At 51.5% G+C, this 21,113-nt stretch overlaps 2 protein-coding genes across 2 annotated transcripts; one reads left to right on the forward strand and one right to left on the reverse strand.

The window, feature by feature from the left end:
* Positions 1-1,481: 1,481 nt before the first annotated feature.
* Positions 1,482-16,843, forward strand: Arf1 (ARF GTPase 1). Its single transcript, XM_078014684.1, has 5 exons — positions 1,482-1,638; positions 14,749-14,932; positions 15,036-15,146; positions 15,367-15,491; positions 15,566-16,843. Exons 2-5 carry the CDS (start codon positions 14,785-14,787, stop codon positions 15,725-15,727), a joined length of 546 nt encoding a protein of 181 aa, XP_077870810.1. The 5' UTR covers positions 1,482-1,638; positions 14,749-14,784; the 3' UTR covers positions 15,728-16,843.
* A 732-nt stretch (positions 16,844-17,575) lies between these two features.
* On the reverse strand, positions 17,576-20,963 carry C1H1orf35 (chromosome 1 C1orf35 homolog). Its single transcript, XM_005341278.5, has 7 exons — positions 19,801-20,963; positions 19,640-19,685; positions 19,475-19,557; positions 19,332-19,404; positions 19,116-19,198; positions 18,348-18,482; positions 17,576-18,180 (listed from the first exon to the last, which is right to left on the reverse strand). Exons 1-7 carry the CDS (start codon positions 20,043-20,045, stop codon positions 18,054-18,056), a joined length of 792 nt encoding a protein of 263 aa, XP_005341335.1. The 5' UTR covers positions 20,046-20,963; the 3' UTR covers positions 17,576-18,053.
* Between the last annotated feature and the right edge of the window lie 150 nt (positions 20,964-21,113).

The following is a 21,113-nucleotide window of genomic DNA, read 5'->3' on the forward strand; positions in this document are numbered from 1 at the left end:
ATATGTTTATGGGATACCTGAGGCATTTCAATAAGTACATACATCGTGTAATGACCAAATCACAGTAATCTGCAAGTCCATCACCCTGTCTGCATTTTTTTTCAGTTTTTCTTTTGAATATCCCCTTTCTTGGTCTGCATGCCTCTAAAGTGGCCGTCATTACTGCCTCAAAGGATGGCTGGGATTGCAGGTCCCCCTGTGGATGTGGGGGTTCTCCAGCACCACGAAACTCCAGTGGGTCTCTGCACCCTCCCAAGGCTTTGTGTAAGCATTTGTTGTGTTTAGGGTGGGAGAGAACAACCTCCAAACAGCCACCCACTGCTCCTTGATGGCAGTGAGACCCACGCCAGAGCCCAGGCAGAGGAAGGGGCTGCATTTCAGGGACAGGGGTCACCATTGCCTGGGATCTCTGCAGCCTCCACAAGATCAGCTGCAGAGGAGTTTCCAGAAGTGTCAGCCACCAGATGCCCTGACCAAGAGAGAGAGTGGGTGAGAAGGACAGGGTAGTAAGCAGAAGGCTTTGGCCAGGCCAGAAACCCCTGAGCTGAGCCCTGCCTCCTGCCTCAGCCTGGACACAGTGGGTAACTGGGCCAGGATCCATATGACCACCTACTTCCTAACTCTCCATAACACACAGGGTACTGGGCTGAAAAGAGCCTCCACTGCCCTCCAACACAAAGGTTGCCAGGTCTCATTCCTTCAAATATAGAGAAGGGCTCTGATGGTCCTCTGCTGCTTTCTTGTCGTAGGGGTCAAGGGGGGAGGGGTGCCTCTGCTGCACCTGCATCCCAGCTGAAGGCCACCTTACCAGAGGCCACTCTGACCACCCTTCAGGGCAGCCTGGACTGTACGCTGGCCTCTGTACCCTGCGGACCCTGACCACTCTGGAGCAGTGATGTCCCCACCCTGGCCTCTGTCACCTACTGAATCTGATCAGCCGGCTCCCCACCTAGCTTCTGACCCTTACTCCCCCTCGTTGGCTCTGGAGAGTGGGCACAAGTCTGCTCTGGTTATTGCAGTCTCCAGGGTAATGAAGCTAGCACAGGAACATAGTAGGTGTCTGATACTTGGCCCGGTTCTCTAACCGTTTTGGCCACCTGTCAGTGACATTGGTTTCCTCAGTGTCCGGTTCCAGCAGGAGAATCTGGGACCCTGGAGAATCCTGAGAGGAATATCGCACCCTTTTGGTCCTCACATGGTTTTCCCAGAACTCGGGACCACTGCCTGGCTGTGGACGGTAAGGGTGACACCCCGGGCCTGCCGCTTTGGGGCAAGAAAGACGCAGAGCAATCTTAGTCTCCGCATCCGCGAAATGGGCTGGAGTCTGGGCACTGTGGAGCGCATGCGCACGCGCCCACCGACTCAGAAGCCACGCCCGACGGCCGGCCGAGGGGCGCGCTCCGAGATCGGGAGCGCGGGTGCGAGCAAGGGCTGCGATCCGGGAGCGGGGCGTCCCTGGCTCCGCCCCTCACAGCCCAATTATAGTCAGTACGCGTGCGCTGAGTTGTGGGCGTGACCTCAGCCGTGCCTGCCTCTTCCCGGTGTGCCTCGCGGCCGCAGGCGCTGACGTGGCCGCCGTCAGCGCCGCCATCTTGTGGGAGCGAAACCAACGCCTGGCTCGGAGCAGCCGCCGCTGAGGTGAGGGCGCGGGACGAGCCAGCGGCCAGGGTCGGGACTGGGGTCGGGCCCAGGGGCAGGGCAGCGTAGGGCTCGCGGGGACACTCGGCCGTTGCGGCGGCGGCGGGGCCGGACGAGGCAAGGGCCGGGCGCGGCCGGGCCGGGGCCGGAATCGGGGCCGAGAGGGCCTGGGCGGCCGGGCCGGGCGGAGAGGGCCGGGCGCGCCTCTCAGGCCCCGGCTTTGCCCCGCGGCGTCCCCCGCTTCCTTCTGCCCCGACCCTCCCGCGGCCACCGCAGTCCGGAAGTCCGCCCGGAACGCCGGGCTCTTGAGGAAGCCTGGGCTTCCTGCCTCCTCCGCTCCGCTCTACACTCCTCCGGAGCCCGGCACCCCGGGTGCGGGGTGGAGGGGAGCGAGCTTCCGGGGGCGGGCGAGGCCGCGGGGTCTGCCCCCGCAAGAAGGGCGATCCGGCTGCTTTCAGTCGCGGCCCTAGCAGTGGGGATGGGGAAACTGAGGCTTGGGCGACCCCGAGACGCCGTCAAGGTCACGCGGGTGGCAAGGGCTTGTGTCTTAGCCTCCGGAGTCCAGTTCCTGTTCACGGGGACGGGGGCTGCGGGAGGAGCCGGGAGGGCATTCGGTGGGCAGGGACCCCAGTTGCGGGACTGACTGCTTGGAATGGAAGGAGGGAGCATCTGCAGACTTCAGGAGGAGCCCAGAATGCCCCCCCCCCTGATTTTGTGAGACATGATTTGGGGTCAGCTCTCCCAGAATTTCCCTCTTTTCCCTTCTTGCAGTCTGCACTCAAGGGCCTGGGGCCTGCAGGGGAATCCAGAGCGTCCCCTTTAACTCTGCTGTTCACGTGAGACAAGATTTGTGGTGTGCATTCAAGGCCCCGTGGCCTGCGGAGGGAGGGCTGTCTGATCCTTGCTTCAACTCCAGGCTGGTTTCCTTGGTGCTGTCCTGGGTAGATAAGGGCTCTTTCAGGCTGGTGAATCTTTAACCTGCGTGTGGAATGGTGTTCTCACAGCCTTCACTGCGGAGGCGAGACCCATTGCACAGTTGTGGTTGCACAATCAGGGTGATCATGGCGTGTCAGATTGTAACTGGACCATTGTAGAACACCTGAAGTACTGGATAATTGGCTGGGAGAAGGGGGCATTTTCCCATTCCATCCAAACAGCAAGTGGCTGCTTTGCAGAAATAGGGTAGGATTGTACATGAAACTGCTGGCAGGAAAAGAAGATCTATGGCTGTTTTGGGTGGTCTCAGAAGTCTCTGTGGAGAGCTGTGTGGTTGGTGTCACTACTGATGTTGGAACGGTCAGTTGTAGTTTTTGTTTCAGAACTAGTGGTCAGCAGTTTTTCCTGCCAGTTGGTTCTGGCGTTTTCTGCAGTGTCTGTCTGAAGACTAGTGAGATGCCACAGTGAGTGGTCTGCTGGTCATCAGTGGCCTTGACTAGCCTCTAACATGCATCACTTGGTGGATGGTGTCCTTACTTCATCTGCATTTTCAGTAGCACAAGTTGCCAAAACTGAGGACTTGAAATCCAGTGATACAGCAGGGTCCAAACTTGAGAGATGAGTGTGTGAGTGCTAGGCACAGTTCAGTTGGCTGCACTGTCTCTTGGCATAAAGGTTTGGTCATGTTGGATAGGGAAGCATTTGTTATTGTCCTCAGTTATCTTGGTGAGAACTAACCTGAATTGTTGGAACTCTAGCAATTTGCTTTTGTCCATGAAGCAGATACACAGAGTCACTACTTGAAAAAGGTTTATGGGCTGAGGTGTAGTTTAGTGAGAGAGTATTTTCCTAGCATGCTCAGGCCCTGGGTTTGATCCCCAGCACCACCATCAAAACACAGACACACACACACATTACAGTTGGACAACAGCTGACTCATATAGTCTGCCTATCGTGGAAAGAAAGTTAGTAGAAAGCAAAACCTTTTTCTGCACTCTTAAATCATGTTAGTTGAGCTATTTGCTATGTCTCTTGCACAATTCAGTATGGAGAGAGTAGAGGGTGTTCAGACATCTTTACCTGTCAGGTGTCTCTGTCCAGGACCAGGCAGGCTTGAAATTAGAGGAAGGGATGTTTGGCTTTTTTATTTTCCTGCAGCAAAAGGTAATGTGGCCTGCCAGCTGCTGAGGTGACCCCAGTCAAGCAGCAATAGAGTAGAACTAAACAAGAGAAGAAACCTGTTATGCAGGTTCATGGGATACTATGTTCCTGTTTCCTGTGGTTTGAGAGAGTTGGATCCATTTATTTATTTTTTTCTTCAAGTTAAATGTTACACTTATGTGAGGATTTAAATCACAAGCCCTGCTTACCAGGCTTTTCCAGACACTCCTCCGAGAGCTATGGCTGTACTCACTGAGCAGATCTCAGATCCCAGCTAGCACAGGCTTGCCATACCATTCATTGCCTCTTCCTTGACTCTTCTGGGCCATCTCCCCTTTGACCTTTCACTTTCATAAAATGAGGATAGTGAAAGGAAGTAAATGTACATCTGTCCGAGGTGGCAGGGAGAGAAACAGGAAAATTTCTTTCAGTTGGAATCTTAATTAAGAATGTCTTTTTTTGTGCTGTATCCACTCCTCATTGGAAGTGCTCTTGCAGGTGCACGTAAGGGATAGAGAGGCGTTGGGATTCCTAGCACATGCACCCCACTTAGGTTCCTATTTAAAAATACTATATCTTTTTTTGATTGTCATAAACCCTTTGAAGTGCAGTTATAGCTCATGGGTGACAGCTGTGCAACAATATCACTGTTTAGCATTTTCAGATTGGTCAAATGGCCTGACTAGGTGGGGAAAATGTTGCACGGTTAAGCACATCCAAGTTCTTTGTTCTTAGGAGGATCTGTTGGGCCTCACCCAGAGTCCTGTCAACCCAGCCTGCCACCAAGGTTGGGAGGTGTGGTAAGGATGTCTGATCAGGGCCCCACCTCCATATTGTCTCTAACTGGTCCTCATTTCCTGAATTTTATTAATAGTGGTTAGCCAACAAACAAGGCAGAGTGGCATTTCTTGTAAGCCCATATAAAGGGAAGGTTAAAGTGTCAAAGGGAAGAGACAGAAGAAAGTGTAAAAAGCAGGCAGGTATTTGCAGATAGCATTTAGGAGTGATTCACGTTAGGAGGCACATATTTCTACATACCTCTTGAGACCCAGGGGTCACTAATGTTTAGGAGACTTGTTATGATCCATGCATGTGCCACGAAGAAGTGTATGATGCATTTTCAAAAACCTAAGTTTTTCTCCTTGCTTGTTGTGGTGCTTGCCTTAATCTCAGCTGCTTGAGAGGCTGAGGCAGGAGGATGGCAAGTTCAAGGCCAGCCTGGACAACTTAAGAGATGCTGTCTCACAATACAATATAAAAAAGGCTAGGGATGTAGCTCAGTGGTAGAGCACCCCTATGTTCAATCCTTAGTATCGCAAAAAAGAGTTTTACTCCTTAGACGATGGTAACAGGCTAGGAATAATTTCTGGTGGTAAATGCCTATATGTAAGAAATAACACCTTTTTGTCTATGCCTCACTTCAAAACTTTTGCTGCACCATATGCCTAAGTAGGAAGCTTTGTACTTATACTTTGGGGGTTTTTAACAGAAGGTCTTTACGTATTCTATCAGTATGTTTCAGGCACAAGTGGCCAAGAAGCGGATTTCTAGATTTTTTTTTTTTTTTTTTTTTTTTTTTTAAAGAGAGAGTGAGAGAGAGGGGGGGACAGAGAGAGAGAGAGAGAGAGAATTTTAACATTTATTTATTTTTTCTTAGTTCTCGGCGGACACAACATCTTTGTTGGTATGTGGTGCTGCTGAGGATCGAACCTGGGCCGCACGCATGCTAGGCGAGCGTGCTACCGCTTGAGCCACATCCCCAGCCCCCTCTAGATTTTTTTTATCTAGACTTGTTTCTGAAGAGTAAAAGAAATGAAGGCAAAGTTAGATGTGCCTGCCAGGTGATAAGTTTGATTTCCTGTGAAGCTATCTATCTTCTCTAGGTGAGACTGTTGTTCCACACTCGTTAAATCCATTAATCTATTTTAAAAATACTATATCTTTTGGCAACTTTGGTGGTGAAATTTTGCTCAAAATACTTAACAGCATTTAGTATTTCTATTTTGTCAAAATGATACCTGATCCTGAAAATTACCAGGGAAATTAACTATAACATTGTTTTTATTGTTGGAGGTACCTGAGGGCAGGTTTTATGCATACTCCACTCCCTCTCATGATTTGGACATTGAATAGAGCAGTGGAGAGGCAGTACTTTTGCCATCAGCAGTTCCCAGTGTCTCTTAAGGCCTGAGTCTCCACATTGTTAGAGTCACAGGAATTTTCAGACTGAACCATATTTGTGTATAGGTTAAAACAGCACAGTGTTCATTGTTAACACTGCAGTTTTTTACCTGACTTCGTTCTTAGGAAAAAGCATACCTTCAGACATGTGTGGTTGGTATTCTTGGTCCCAAGGGCCCTGATAACTTTCTTTAACCATTGCTTTCTTTCTATCCCTCTGATTTCTCCCCTTTCTCAGCAAGGGGCCTAGCAGAAGAAGATGGGGGAGGCTGTGCTCAGCAGGAGACACAAAGCTGCCTGTGCTAGTGGGGATGCCATTTGGCAGGTGACATTTGAGCAGAAATGTGAAGGAATGAGGGATCTGCAGCTTCTCCATAGCCCAGGACAGTTGGCACAAGGGTCCTGTGAGGTGGGTGGGTTTGGGCTTGCCAGAAGCAGTTGGGGAGGGTAGATTGCCTGCTGGGTGGTCCTGGTTCTTGAGTGCAATACAGTCCCCAGAAAGGGCATTTTGAAGTTTGTGGGAGCATGTTTGCTTTCCCGGGTTGGGAAGCAGCCCTGGTGCTTGTTGGCAGCACCAGGAATGCACTTGTGTGGCTTTCATGTAGGTGGGAAATCTATCTGTAATATCCTTAGTCTGATCTGTTTTACAGACAAAGCTGCTTTTTTTTTTTTTTTTTTTGCTTGTTTTTGGCATGGTTTTAACATGTTCTTAATTTTCCAGGAATGCAGTTACCTTGTAAGTCAGGGGTAATTGTGTTTTGTTCTGTTCAGAACTTTACCAAGGGCTGGGGATGTGGCTCAAGCGGTAGTGCGCTCGCCTGGCATTCGTGCAGCCCGGGTTCGATCCTCAGCACCACATACCAACAAAGATGTGTCTGCCGAGAACTAAAAAATAAATATTAAAAATTCTCTCTCTGTCTCTCTCTCTCTCTCTCTCCTCTCTCACTCTATCTTTAAAAAAAAAAAAAAGAACTTTACCAAGAGTTGTTTTTTGTTTCGGGGGTGGGGGGTCATTCATAGAACTGAAATGCTCTTGAAATTGGTACTGATGCTCCAGTGGCCTGGGTAGGGGGGCTCTCTGGCCACCTCCCTCCATCCTCAGGCATGGCAATGCCCAGCATTGAAACACGCCTTTCAGTGGAAGTCACCCTCCTCTATCTCCAGGTGACGTCATTGCTGGGGCAGCCTCGCCGATTCTCTGTAGTCTACAGTTGGTGTGTGTGTGTGAGTTAGGTTGTCTGTTGGCTGCCTTTTGGAGTGGCAGGGGTGTTTTAAAGCATGTTTTGATACAGTGTTGGGGAAGGTGAGGGGAGGTGGCATGTCACCAGGGGTTGAGTCAGAAAAACTGGAGTTTTTTGATATTACACATTTGGAAGGGGGGGTGCTTTTTGATGGAAAAGCTGGAAATGTATACATGGGGTCATCTGCAGGAGCCATATTCACCTGGAGAGCAGAGACAGGTGCTAGGCTTTCCAGACACTGGGGTTGCCAAGGGTGTGGCCAGAGACCATAGGCTCAGCTAGGACAATGTTCTTCAGGGCTTGTGTGTGTATATGTGTGGTGGAGGTCCCTGTCCCTTTGTATGTCTGGCAGACCCTGGTGGAGTAGGGTGGACCCTGAGAGCAAAGGGAACCTAGTGACTGCTCCTTCTAACTCCACTTTAACTCTTCTGTTTCCTTTGGAAGAGCAAGTCTTCAAGTGAAGTAGGCTGCTTCCTGCCTGCCTTCCTGCAAAAATGAAAGATCCCTTAAGACAGAAATCAAATTTTAGAGATTGGCTTAATCACCCTTGGAAGGCCCTGCCCCTTCTGAGTGGTTTGAGGAAGCACCATTGGGCTCTCTGGGAGCTTATTTTATGAAAGCGCCACAGCCATTAGCTGTTCCAGTTCCCTTTTTATTAGGGTGTGGAAAGGGGCCTCCAGGACACCAACCCCCTAGCCCTACCCCTACCCTTGTGCAGGGAGGGAAGCCCTTTGTATTCTATAGAGAACTCGTAGTTAAGGAGGTGAACTGGCAAAGCTAAATTGCTACAAATTGCCTTGCCGCAGAACTAGAGTGCTGGTCAACTTCTCTTCCCACGTCATATCCCACTGAATCCTGGTTAGTGGTGTTTATTATGAGCATCTGTTACATAGTCTAGGTGTGTGCCTGCCTACCCTCCATGAAGAGTTGGGGTGGGGGACTTTAATGAAAAGACGACAGCTATGCTGGAAGGTCATTGCTGCAACTAGAGACCTCTCAGTAAGGTTTGGGAACATGCACTGCTAGCAAACTAGGGTTCTGTGGATCTCAAGATGGAGGTTGGGGCATGGTCACCACAAGGGTCCTCCCTCAATTCTGTTCCACGAGGATGTATTGCACCTGTCTGTGGCCAGCACTGCCCTTGGTGTACAAGTATGCCCTCCATCTGTGTGAAGGGGTAGGCTCTGGGGAATGCAGGCAACCCAAGACCTGGGGCCTTACCAGGAGTCAAGACTGTGCACAGAGAGCATGGGGAGGGTCTTCTACATGAACAACAGAATAACCCCCACATGACAATCCTGTGACCCCTGGGGTGGGCTGAGTGTGAGGACTGCTGACTAATGACTGTAGCATGGCCCCACAAGCTGCCCCCACCTATTAAGTACAAGGTGGTTTTTCACTTGCATCTTTGCCATAAGTTATCGTGGTTTACTCCATTTTCATTTTAGGTTGGTGCAGATTTGGGATGCTGGGTTTTGCTTTTCAGTGACTGGTCTTTCAGACTTAACTACATTTCAAGTTGGGTAGAGGCAGTCTGTATCCTTCCTGCCAAAGTAGAAATGCTCCAGTATTTGGGTTCTGCTGGTGTCCCTGGCCATGGGCATGCAATGATACCAGGGATGGCCAGGAAGTGTGGGGTTTATGGTTTTTATTCTGGAAGGTCTTGTGTCCAGTGACAAGTCAGGTTTCTGTTACTGAGAGAGAAGGGCAGGACAAAACACTGAGGGATGAATACTGTCGACTACAAGGATGGAGTCTGCAAGGTATTTCTGGTACAAGCTCTAGAGAAGCCTCCATGACTCCCAGAGCTGCATGTTTCCTTATTGAAGAGCTGCATTATTCCTTATTGAAGCTCCTGTTGGAGGCCATGTGAGAGCCCATCTGGATATTTGCTCGGATCTACCCAGGTATGAAGTTCATAAGGCCTTAAATGTGTTTGATAGGGCTGGGGATGTGGCTCAAGCGGTAGTGCGCTCACCTGGCATGCGTGCGGCCCGGGGTCGATCCTCAGCACCACATATAAAGATGTTGTGTCCACCAAAAACTAAAAAATAAATATTAAAATTCTCTCTCTCTCTCTCTCTCTCTCTCTCTCTCTCTCTCTCTCTCTCTCAAAAAAAAATGTGTTTGATAAAGTGCTTTGAGGCAGTTGTGGTAAAATTAGTAACAAACATTTGAATAACAGGGAGCACAGAATATAAACGTGCAGCAGTCCGTGGACAAGTCTCTTTGGCATTTGAGCTACTGTGAATCTAGGATAGATTCATGAGTGACATTTGTTCTAGCTGTCCAGATTCAAACTGATTTCATCTTGAATTTCAAGCCTGAAAAGAGTGATCTAACTTGAAGTTTAGTCGTCATCGCCCCACCTAAGCCTCACACCTGGTGGGTAATACCCCTCCCTTAACTGAGAAGACCTGCAGCTATGAGACAGCTATATAGCCTGTGCTCAGCTGAGGTGCAAGGTTGGGCCTACCCTGTGGACTGCTGCATAGCCAGCCTTTGGCACTAGGTGTGCTCTTTCCTTGGCAGTTAAGGCGCAGTCAATCTGGTTGAATGTGGGGAGTGCCTGGGGTTGGGCCTTTTCAAGTGTTCTGGTTGGGTCATACCTTTGTCACAGTTCTGCAGGCCTCCAATGTGTGTCTGCCTGTCCACAGTATCAGCACATATGGTTTTCTTACACACATTTTATAAAATGGTGTCAAGATGTGCAGTGCAGATACACAGCAGACCTAGAAACCTGGACATGGCTGAGGGACATGCAGTGACCTGAAACTTTAGGAATAGATGTGCTAAGACCCCATATTGTTACACAGAAAGCAGTGTGTGCAGAGTACATCTCGCCAAGTCTCGCATGAAAGTAGAAGGTAGAAGAGCCGCTTTAAATTAAGAATCTCCTATATTGGAAATGAATCAGGCTTTCACACAACTGATTGTGTTTGCATCACTGTTGGAACACGGTTGCTCTTTGCTAAGTCTTCAAAGAAAATGTTTTATGATATAAGTTCCTCCAGAAAATCTTCAAATTTTTAAATTTTCCTCAAATTAGATATGAAAGCTGAGATTATGAATCACTTATCAGTGCATTTTACTGTATGTAATTAATGCTATAATAATTTGACTTTAATAAAGCTTTAAAAAAAGAATAACTTTTTTTAAGAGAATTTTTTTTTTAGTTTTCGGTGGACACAACCTCTTTATTTTTTATTTTTATGTGGTGCTGAGGATCGAACCCAGCGCCCCACTCATGCCAGGTGAGCGTGTTGCCGCTTGAGCCACATCCCTAGCCCAGAAGAAGAACTCTTAATGTCACCAGTGTTCCATGGTAGTAAAACACATTGTGCGAGCACAGCATTCATGAGCATAGCCCCCAGCTGGATCAGAAACCGGGAGAAGTCATGGGCACATGTAACCCATCCCTGTGTGCTCCAGTGGCAGGCCCTTGCCCTCCTAGTTAGTTTCTGTGGACAGCATTAATAGTTGGAGGAAAACTGAACTCTCTACCTGAACCTATTGTTCTCCAGAGCCGAATTTAGACAAGGGCTGTCTGGCTTGTCCTGAGGTATCCCTGAGAGCTATGGAGGGACAGTTGGGGTGCTGGCTGCTAGTCAGTATCTTCTTTAGCACCTGGACCAGTCAGGTAGTCTTCACTCCTTGAAGCTGCTCTATCTCCTTACCCCAGCTCAGGAGGCCAGCAGTTTCCCTCCTGCCAGAGAGACTCCAGAGCAGAGACCACCTGCACTGGTGTCTTAGAGCACATTGTTTGTGAAGGATCTTTCTTGGCCTAAGGTGGAGCCCAAAGCCTGGCAGGAAAGAACCATGATGGGACTGCATGACCTCTGATAGTGTGGAGTCACAGAAGGAAGGGGCAGGAGACTCTCAGGGAAGTTGGTTTCACTGCTTACTAATAACAGGATAATTCAGAGGAACCTGAAAGGCAGGTTTGGCTTCTGTACAGTGTTCTGGTGGGGGAAAGGTGACAGTACCTGGGCTGAGCACTGCACAGTTATTTGGGGCCTATACCTTGGCAGTGACTTTTTTCTCTCCAGTGCAGAGGTTCTCTTGGACCTGGGCTTATGAAAGCAGCAGTGGATGATACCCAGGCCCCACAGGGACACTGGGGCGTGTCGAGGCAGGAAGCTCTGACCTCCTCTGCCTGTGAAGACAGTAGAATAGGCCTGAGTGCTTGTGGGGTGTGTCTTGAACCTGAGACTTCAGGCTCTCCTCTTCCTGATTCCCCCACTAAATTGTGTGACTGCTTTTCCCCTTGGGGAGGGGGTGACTCTAGTACTTTGTTTAAAATTTAAAAAGAAAACCACCTATGGGGAGGGGTTTGTGACCACTGTGGTCCCCATAGCTCCTCTGTTGAGGGTGCTGCAAGGCAGGCCAGGCCCAGCACATGTAATTCTGAGGCATCCTTGGCACAAGAAGGCAGCAGTGGGCTGGGGATATAGCTCAGTTGGTAGAGTGCTTGCCTTGCATGCACAAGGCCCTGGATTAAATCCCCAGCACCATTTAAAAAAAAAAGAAGAAGAAGAAGAAGAAGGCGGCAGCAGTGGGCAGTGCTGAATCTGAATGGGATTGTCTCCCAGCTTCTTCCCATCCCTTTGGGCTTCCTTCTTCTCACCCTGTACCTGGGTCTCTGTGGGAGATTTTTTTTTTTTTCTTCCTAATACCTGGTTGAGAGTCTTGTTTTCAGTGTTGAGAGAGGGGCAAGAATATCACCTGAGCCAGCCTTTGATCTGCTGGTGCTGCTGTGTCCAGAGTGCTACAGGCAAGGCCTCAGCCTTTAAGAATCTCCCTGCAGTTCCTTGGGTTCTTCCTTGATATTTTTTCTTTTTTTATTTCTTCCTTTGATGTTTATCTTCATTTTGCTCCTTATTTCCCATATTTTCATTTTGTCCTGCTTTCTGAGAGCCTTCATTGTAAAGTTTTCATTTTGGCTGTTGGTATTGTATATAAAAGTCTCTTGTTTTTGTTTCAGAATCCTAATCTTATTTTGTAGACATAGTATCTTTTAACCTATTGGTGTTGAGAGTGGGTCTGGGATTTTTTGTTGTTTTGTTTGCTTAATTGTTTTTCCTTTTTGGTTTTTATTTCCTTTTTACTATTTGGTTTTCCTTTGGGTGTTGGATATCTAACCTGGTGCCAAAGTCAAGTGCTTTTACCACTGAGCTACATCCCCAGCCCTGTTTTTCCTTGAAGATAAATTCCATCTCTTGTCTTTTCCTGCTTCCTTCCAAATTCCTTTTTGCTTGTTGCTCATTGGAGGCTTTCTGAGAGTATATGGGGCCTCCAGATGCTGAGTCAGTGGGTCCTTGCGTTGAGGCCTTAGACTGACCATGTCTTTATATGCTTGGGTGTTCCAGGGCTCTCCGTGTGCTCACATTCCTGTTCTCCCTCCCTATGGTGTCTGCCTGGTGCATCTGCTCCTAGGGTGCTCAGGGCTGAACTCTGTCCACAGCTTGTGTCTCAGGAGGTGCAGCTTTTTGCATGGATGGGTGTTGGTCTCCTGGACTCCATTCCTCTCGCCCTGACCCTGGATCCCCTTGTGGGCCTGAGATTACTGTTAGTCTTCTCTTACCCCTGACTTATGAGAACTAAAGGTGAGAGCCACACATGTAGTCCTAAATGTCTCGCTTCTCTCTCTCTCTCTCTCTCTCTCTCTCTCCCCCTCTCTCTCTCTCCCCCCTCTCTTGAGATTTTACTGCCCTATGGGCAGTGATTTCAGGAGTGCTCTGAGGGGTAGGGTGGTGCTTGTCTGCTCTGTCTCCCAAAGGCTCTTTACCCAGGGAGCTTAGCTATCCCAGAAAAGGGACCACTAGCAAAGTCTGCTTACATTGTAGACATTGAGTAAGTTTTTAATACGAAATGTGCAAATCCAAAAAGGGAAACTGTCCCAAGGCATAGGATCCAGCATGAAAGGGCTCCAGAGGCTATATATGGAACAATGGTGATATCAAATCAGCAGGGCTGCTGGGTCTAACCCCCTGAGCAAGACACGTGCCCACTGAGCAGTACCAAGAAATGGAGAAGGGAAGGGGTCCCTGAAGTGAGTACTACACCGCAGGTGAGGAAGTTAGAAAGAAAGTAACGTTTGACTGTCATCCCAACTGTAAGGCATACATACCCTTGCAGCTGGGCGTCATCGGGGGCTCTGAACCTGGAGGAGGAGAAGGTATAGTGAGGGGTGGAATCTCCCAGAATGCTTCTGGGTACACAGGGTCACTGGAGATGGATGGGCAGTGGAGATCCACAGGTGGGTGCTAGGAAGACAGCCATCTGAGGTGACTTGGTGGTGCAGTTAATTGCAGGTGATCTCTCCCACTTCTGTTGTTCCTGATTGACACACAGTGCTGTGGACTAAATGTGTCCCCCAAGATTTGAGTGTGGGAGGTTGAACCCCAGTGCAACAGTAGCAGGCAAGTATTCAAGTCACAAGGCTCTGACCTGGTGAATGAATCAGTGATGCCTTGAAAGGGGCTTTCAGGGGTGGATTCTCTCCTGTGCCTCTACCCTCTGGAGGATGTAGGACAAAGCTCCATCTTAGAACCAGATATGGAACCTGCCAGGCCTTGACTCTGGACTTCCAGCTCTGGAGCTGTAAGCAGTAAACACACGTTGATGAGCTGCCCTGTGTGGGGATGTTCTTTTGTAGCCATCTAATTACCCTATCTCGCCGAGCTGCTTTGCCCTCCTGTTGGTTGGTAAGGGCTGCACAGCCCCCAGTTGAAGGCCTTCAGCAATCAACATTTTTAAAAAATGATAAATTTCTGTTTTGACTAAAAACAACTGAAAAATGAAAGTGCCCTGGATGGTAAGGCTAGAGCCTGGGCAGTTTTCATCACCTTCCCAGAGGCACTTCAAGTCTTGGACCAGGCTCTGGTGATTTGGTAACAAATGATTTGCTTGGTGTCTCCTGCGTTTCTTTTCTGGATCCTGTAGTTGTAGTGTGGGTTGACATACAAGCCCTTGTGGCAGCATGGCATCACGGAACCATGTGCTCCTCAGGGCCCTGGCTACCTGGGTCATCTGGAATGAAAGGTGATGCTGAGACCTGAGCTGGCAGAGAGCCTGCTTGACTGGCTCAGGTGACACCACAGTGCTCCCTGGCTTGTCCTGTGTTGTGCTGAGGCAGCACATTGAGCTCCTGGGTGTGTTGGGGAGGTTTGGCCTGTGGTCCTGAGACTAGTGACACCTGCTCTCTAACCCTCTGGAGGGGCCTCCTAGCCCCTCCTCTCTAGTTGGGTGGGGAGGGATGTTGAGTGGTTCTAGCCCCTAAGAGCTGTCTTTGTAGCAATATTTCATGCTTCTGAAAACCCAATTTTCAGATGTTTGCTTGCCTACTCCACAAGTAGGAGCAAGTGTGGCTGTGTCAAATGTCCCTGCAGCCTGATGGTATCAGGCCAAATAAATGTGCTGGGAGGCAAGAGGTCACTCTGGCATCTCTGCCTTCCTGGGCCACCAGCTAGGCTAGGCCTTGTTGGGCTCTTGTCATACCCCCATGGGATTTCAGGAGGAACATGTGCCTGGGCGGGAGGTTTCTGTCCACTGCAACATGGAAACAGGCCCCGACACCTTGCCTCCCCAGGTCTCTGGCCAGTGTCGCTTCCAACCACCCACAAGGATGGGGAATATCTTTGCAAACCTCTTCAAGGGCCTTTTTGGCAAAAAAGAAATGCGCATCCTCATGGTGGGCCTGGATGCTGCAGGGAAGACGACGATTCTCTACAAACTGAAGCTGGGTGAAATTGTGACCACTATTCCTACCATAGGTGAGATTTCTGAATGGGCTGTGTGGCAGGGGCTGGGGAGGCTCGGGAGGCCAGGGACAGGTTGATGGGTCCAGGGGACCCTAAGCTACAATCTCACCCTCAGGTTTTAATGTGGAAACCGTTGAGTACAAGAATATCAGCTTCACTGTGTGGGATGTGGGTGGCCAAGACAAGATCCGGCCACTATGGCGCCACTACTTCCAGAACACCCAAGGTGAGCAGCTGACCTTCACCCCAGGTTCCTGTCATCTGCCTCCTAATAGAAGCTCTGTAGCCTTGTTGGACAGGGCAGAAGGCACGCTATAGAATCATGGCCAGAAAAGCCATGCCCAGGGCCGTGAGGGCTGCCTGTGAGCCTGTGGTTGTATCTGTTGCCTGTGGGTACGCTTGGGTGGGCTGTTGTCCACATTTGCAGTAATGCTGCTGCATTGCAGGCTTGATCTTTGTGGTGGACAGCAATGACAGAGAGCGTGTGAATGAGGCCCGCGAGGAGCTCATGAGGATGCTGGCTGAGGATGAGCTGCGGGACGCTGTCCTCCTGGTGTTTGCCAACAAGCAGGTGGGTACCACCCAGGAGCGGGGGTGGGCCTGGTGCCAAGCTCAGGCTCTGCACTGACCCCTTCTTCCCCCCAGGACCTCCCAAATGCCATGAACGCAGCCGAAATCACAGACAAGCTGGGGCTGCACTCGCTACGTCACAGGAACTGGTACATTCAGGCCACCTGTGCCACCAGCGGGGACGGGCTCTATGAAGGACTGGACTGGCTGTCCAATCAGCTCCGGAACCAGAAGTGAACCTGAACCCCCCCACCCCCTCACTTTCTCCTCTCCGCCCTCGCTTTCCTCTCATGTGGCAAACGTGCGACTCTGTGGTCCTGAGTGCCAGAAGCTGTCTCCATGGGTTGGTCAGTGTGCATCGCACCGTGCTGTACATGTGCAGACGCAGCCTGCAGCCAGGTTTTTATTTAATGTAAATAGTTTCTGTTTCCACTGAGGCAGTTTCTGGTACTCCTATGCAATATTACTCAGCTTTTTTATTGTAAAAAGAGAATCAACTCACTGTCAGTACTGAGGAGGGATTTAGGCTTGTGGGCACCTGGCCTCCAGGAGCTCCTGGGCGGTAGATTGGTGTTGGGATCCATTTGGTGGTTGGTTTTTAACCCAAACTCAGTGCATTTTTTAAAATAGTTAAAAATACAAGATAAGGAGAACACTTGAACACACAGAAGGGAGACTATGCCTAGTGTACAGCCTGAATGCTAGTCCATCGGATCAGCTGTTCCCCTGTGGGAACACAAAGACGGTGACACAAACCGCCATCCACTGCATGGTCCCAGTAGAGACCCCGTGACTCGCCTGTCTTTGGGTCACTTGCATTCCATAGCGTTGTGCTTGTACTTGTGCTCACACAGTCACCTGGGGGCGGGCTGGGAGAGCCATTGCAGGGGACACGGCCCAGATGCGCCCTTTGTTGGCGTGTGGCCAGAGCAGTAGCCCATGTTCCCAGCACCCACTCACTCTTGCACCTGCTCAGCCCGCTGGCAGGAGGTCTGGGTCTCACCAGCATGAGTGCGTGCAAGCTGGGAGGGTTGGTCCACTCCAGACCCACAGGTCCCGGAGCACCCCCATCTCCATGTGTGAAGTAGCTTCCTCCCTCAGCCTGCAAGGGTCCGATTTGCCATCGAAAAAGACGACCTCTACTTTTTTCTTTTGTATTTTGATAAACACTGAAGAAGCTGGAGCTGTTAAATTTATCTTGGGGAAACCTCAGAACTGGTTTATTTGGTGTCGTGGAACCTCTTAATGCTTTCAATACACGATTAGTAATCAACTGTTTTGTATACTTGTTTTCAGTTTTCATTTCGACAAGCACTGTAATTATAGCTATTAGAATAAAGTCTCTTAACTATTTCACGGGCTCCAATGTTTCTGTCTCCTGCAAGGTAGGAAAGAGTCGCTTTCACGCCAGGAAGTACAGGTGGTACTTTGCTCCCCAAGTCAGGCCTGACCATGTGTAAGAGGGGAAAGCCTTCTGGAAGTCTCATTTCTACCATGAAAGCATCCTCTAGCTTATCAGTGCCACAGGAGGTAGCCAGAATAGGAGTCAGCAAATGCCCTGGCCACCTCAGCGCCTCAGTTCTCAGCAGCTGGCAAGCAGGTCCAAAGTCTACTCTCCCTCTGGACAGTGTCCCCAAGAAGAGGCTGCCCTGGAAGATGGAACTCACCTTCATATCCTGGAATAAGAGATAGCAGCCTCCACTCAGGCTATCCATGTGCAGGGCTGAGGGCAGTGTACAAGTCAGAGTCCAGACCTCTAGAGGACAGCTTCAGGATCTGTCTTGGGCCACACCCAGCATTTTCAAGTTTCTTTTAGAATCAGCAGAAGTAAGCATCATAAAAAAATCCAGCCTGGGCTCTGCCCCAGGTCAGTGTAGCAGGCTAAGCCCATGGGCAGGCTGAAGAGGTACCTAGAGGCCCTAGGTATCCCCACCACCTGACCTTGTCATCAGCTACCCAGCTGTCAGGCAGCTCCACACTACTGCTAGGCCAAGACCATACTGTGAATGCAAGGCCATTGCCACCGTCTCCCTTTAGTGGGGTTTCAGGAAACTCCACACTATACTTTCATTCTTGATGACACACTCGTGTTTTAAGGTATTTATTAAAATACAAAGAGTGAGTCCATACAAAAAGGAATAGAGATAACCACACATGGTTTTAACTAAGCCTCTGATGGGCCTGGATGGCTACACAGGAGTCTAGTCTCTGCAAGAGGCTCTTAGGCAGGTGCAGATCTTGTCTGGCAGCAGGCAAGACCAGGGATGGTTGTCTCGGAACCTGTTGGGTTCTATGGACTCCCTTCACAGGAATCTGGAGGGTCTCCCCAAAGCAGGTTCCTCTTGAGTTGGCCAGCCAGCTCACATGGCCCGGCAGGCACAGTACACAGCCTTTGCTTCAACCCAGACAGGAGGCCTTTCCCTGGGTGGTCCAAAGGGCCAACAGGGTGGGAGGAGCAAGCTGGCACCCAGAACACATAGGGTCCAGTCGTCCTCTCATGCCCCACAAGGTACAGTGGTGGGCAGGGTCCAAGGCTCTGGCCTCCATTGACCCAGCTGCAGTCTCAAGCATCAGAGCCTCGGTCCTGACGTCTGTAGGATGGGCTCCTTCCACTGTCCCTGCTATGTCCCCGCTTCCTCCTCTTGCAGCAAGGGGAAGAGGAGTCGGAATCATGCCTCTGGCGCCCAGATCTGAGGAAACAAAGATAGCCAGACACATTCAGGGGAAGGACCCTGGGTGGGCACCCAGCTGTTAGATTCCAGGAGCCCCAGGGCCTTGCTCGGGAATTCCTGACTACTCCATCAGGCCCCAGCCAGCACTGGATCCCCAAGGCAGAGTAAGCTGACTATGGGCTTACCGAACAGGAGAAGGGGATGAGGAAGAGGCATCAGCCTCTTTCTTGGACTCCTTGTCTTTCTTCATCTTCTGTTTCTTATGTTTTTTCTTTTTCTTTTTCTTCTTCTCCTTCTTGCTTTTCTTGTGGCTCTCAGTGCTTAAAAGTAAATATAAAAAATGAAAGGCCTAGCATTGGGGTACAGGAGACAGCCAGCTGAGGGGCCAGGGCAGTCCCACCAGCAATCCACATGCTCCTGCACTGTGGTAACCAGCACCTACTCATGGCTTGTGGCTCTATGACAGTAGTAAAGGAGCCTAAGAGGCTCCTCATTCACTGGTCCACATTTCAAGAACTAGACAGTAACATTCTGCCAATAGACTGGAGCATCCTGTTAGGAAAGAAAGCACTGCAGGACAGTGCCTGCTGTGGGTATCTCAGGTCCTGCCACTGCATCTCCCACTAAACTAAGTGGGACATCCACTTTTCTGAAGTGACAGTTGTGCCCTCCCCATCAACCCACTTGGCTCCCCAATCTCTGTGTGCCAATCTCTGCCAAGCTCCTCTGGCCTCCTGGCAGGCAGGCCTGTGAGTTCAGCCTGGGACCAACCCAGGGAAGCTTCAAGGGCTGCTGGCTCCTGGCCTATGCCTGGCCTATGCAGGAAAAGCCCCCACCAGCTGTGAAGTGGGCTCTGTCTCCAACTGCGAGCACTGCAGCCCCACAAACACTCCCCAGGGGACACATGAGATACAGGCAGCTCCAGTTGCTGGGACTCAGGCCCCTTGCCTTACCTCGGCTCAGCCTCCTCCTCGGTGCGCGGCCTCCTCCTGGAAGCTGGACAGGTGCCCGGGCTGCTGCTGTCCACGCGGTGATGCTGCGGGGGAAGCAGTGCCGTGGGGAGGGCAGGCAGGGATGTTGGGGCCTGGCCCGCCTACCCCCACGCTCTCCCCAGTGGCACCCCCTGGCTCCCAGAGCACTAAGCGGTGTGTGTGGGGGGGGAGGGTTACCGTGAACACCGACAGCCCCAGCTTGGCAGCCTCCTTGTCCTCCCGGGACAGTGCCACGCGGCCGGCGGAACCACTGTGGGGACAGCGCGGTAAGGACGGCCCTGGACTCCCGCCCCGCCCCCTCCCCTCCCAACCCATCTCACCTGGCGCTGCCCAGCCCCAGCAGCCGGTCCACACCCTTCTCCTCGGGGTCGCCTCCCTCCCGCTTGCAGATCTCCACAAAGTCCTGCAGGTGCGGAGAGGACGGTAGGCGCTCGGCCGACTCTGACGGACTCCCGCCGGCCCCCGGGGCCCTGCGCCCGGCTTACCTCCTTGCTCAGGCCTGTGGGCTGTTTCCTCACGTTCTTGTAGCCACTACGAGGGCCAGGGATGGAATCAGGGGTGCGACCCGCCCCGCCAAGCCAGGCCCCAGCTCCCCGCGGCTCCGCCCCGGTCCGCTAAGTCCCGCCCTCCAGTCCCGCGCACTCACAGGGCGGCGAGGAGCGCCTCGCGCTCCGCCTCCCGCACGGCCGCCAGCTCCTCCTCACGGCTCGGTCCCTCGCGCGGTGCACGATCCTTGGCGTACCAGGTGAGGTCGCGGCCCTTCTGCCAGCGGCCCACGGGTGCCATCAGTGAGTTGCCCAAGTAGTTCTCCCTCTGCTTGTCGGTCTTCACGTCCTCCCAGTTGAACTGGTCCTGTCCGCCGCGTACGCCGCCACGGCTGGAGCCGAACATGGTGACTGGCGGCGGGGCAACCACAAGGCCACCAGCGAGCGAGGAACACCAGACCGGACTACTCCGCCGATCCCGACGCGCGCCGTGACGTCACGCCCCGGCCGCCGCATGCGCCTGCGCAATGCATCACCGGGCCGCCTCCACTTCGCCCTACCACGAATCTCGTCCGTTTGCAGAATCGCCACGCCCACTCGGCCACGCGCGCCTGCCCACTGCGTCGTTCACTGAGCCTGAGTTCCGCACAGCCTCAATCCCGCTCCGCTTGCTTGCGAATTTTCTCGCCCTCTCGCCTCACGCGCCTGCGCACTGCCTTCACGGCCTCCGGGCCCGGAGCGCCCTGTGTAGAGGCTGGACGGACCCGAACTCAGTGCCTGTGCAACAGCCGTCATCAAGAAAGCCACTGTGTACACTACACTAGGACCCAGAGCGTCCCAGAGCTCCAGTGGCGGCAGTGTCTGCGCCCAAGCCCGCCCACGGTGCGTGGGGGCGCCCCTGACCGAACGGACCCCAGGCGCAATGTTCCGTCAGTGTTGAGGGTGTTGCCTAAACCCTGAAGGAAGCGGCTCAGGTTGAAGCAGTTCCCCTAACACTGCGTGCCCTCTGTTGCAGACATCCTGCCTCGACTTTTTGTAGTTGAAGGACAGCATGCCTTTACTTTTTTTATGCGGTGCTGACGGAACCCGGTCTCTCACGTGCTAGGCAAGCACTCTGCCACTGAGCTATAGCCCCAGTCCTATCCCCACCTCTTGCTGCCCCTTGTGAAGATAAACTGCAGCCCTCTATAACCAGTTTCCTAATAAATGCTGTGGACCCATCACCCTGGCAGTTAGTGCTTCTTTCTTACAGATCCCAACCAACCCTATCTTGGGAAATTTAGGACCACTCCTTTGTGGGAATTACTCTGCCACCGTTTGGGGGGCCACTCCAGCTACAGGGTCAGTGAGGGAAAAACAGACACCCAGGGTCCTGTGGTTTTTCTTACCCAGTCCCTGGTACTTTCAGATATAAACGCAAATAGACAGCCTCACCCACCCACCCCCACCCCCAATGGATTTACTCTACATATGC

Source organism: Ictidomys tridecemlineatus, chromosome 1 (assembly GCF_052094955.1).
Source record: "Ictidomys tridecemlineatus isolate mIctTri1 chromosome 1, mIctTri1.hap1, whole genome shotgun sequence".
Classification (NCBI taxonomy): Eukaryota; Metazoa; Chordata; class Mammalia; order Rodentia; family Sciuridae; genus Ictidomys; species Ictidomys tridecemlineatus.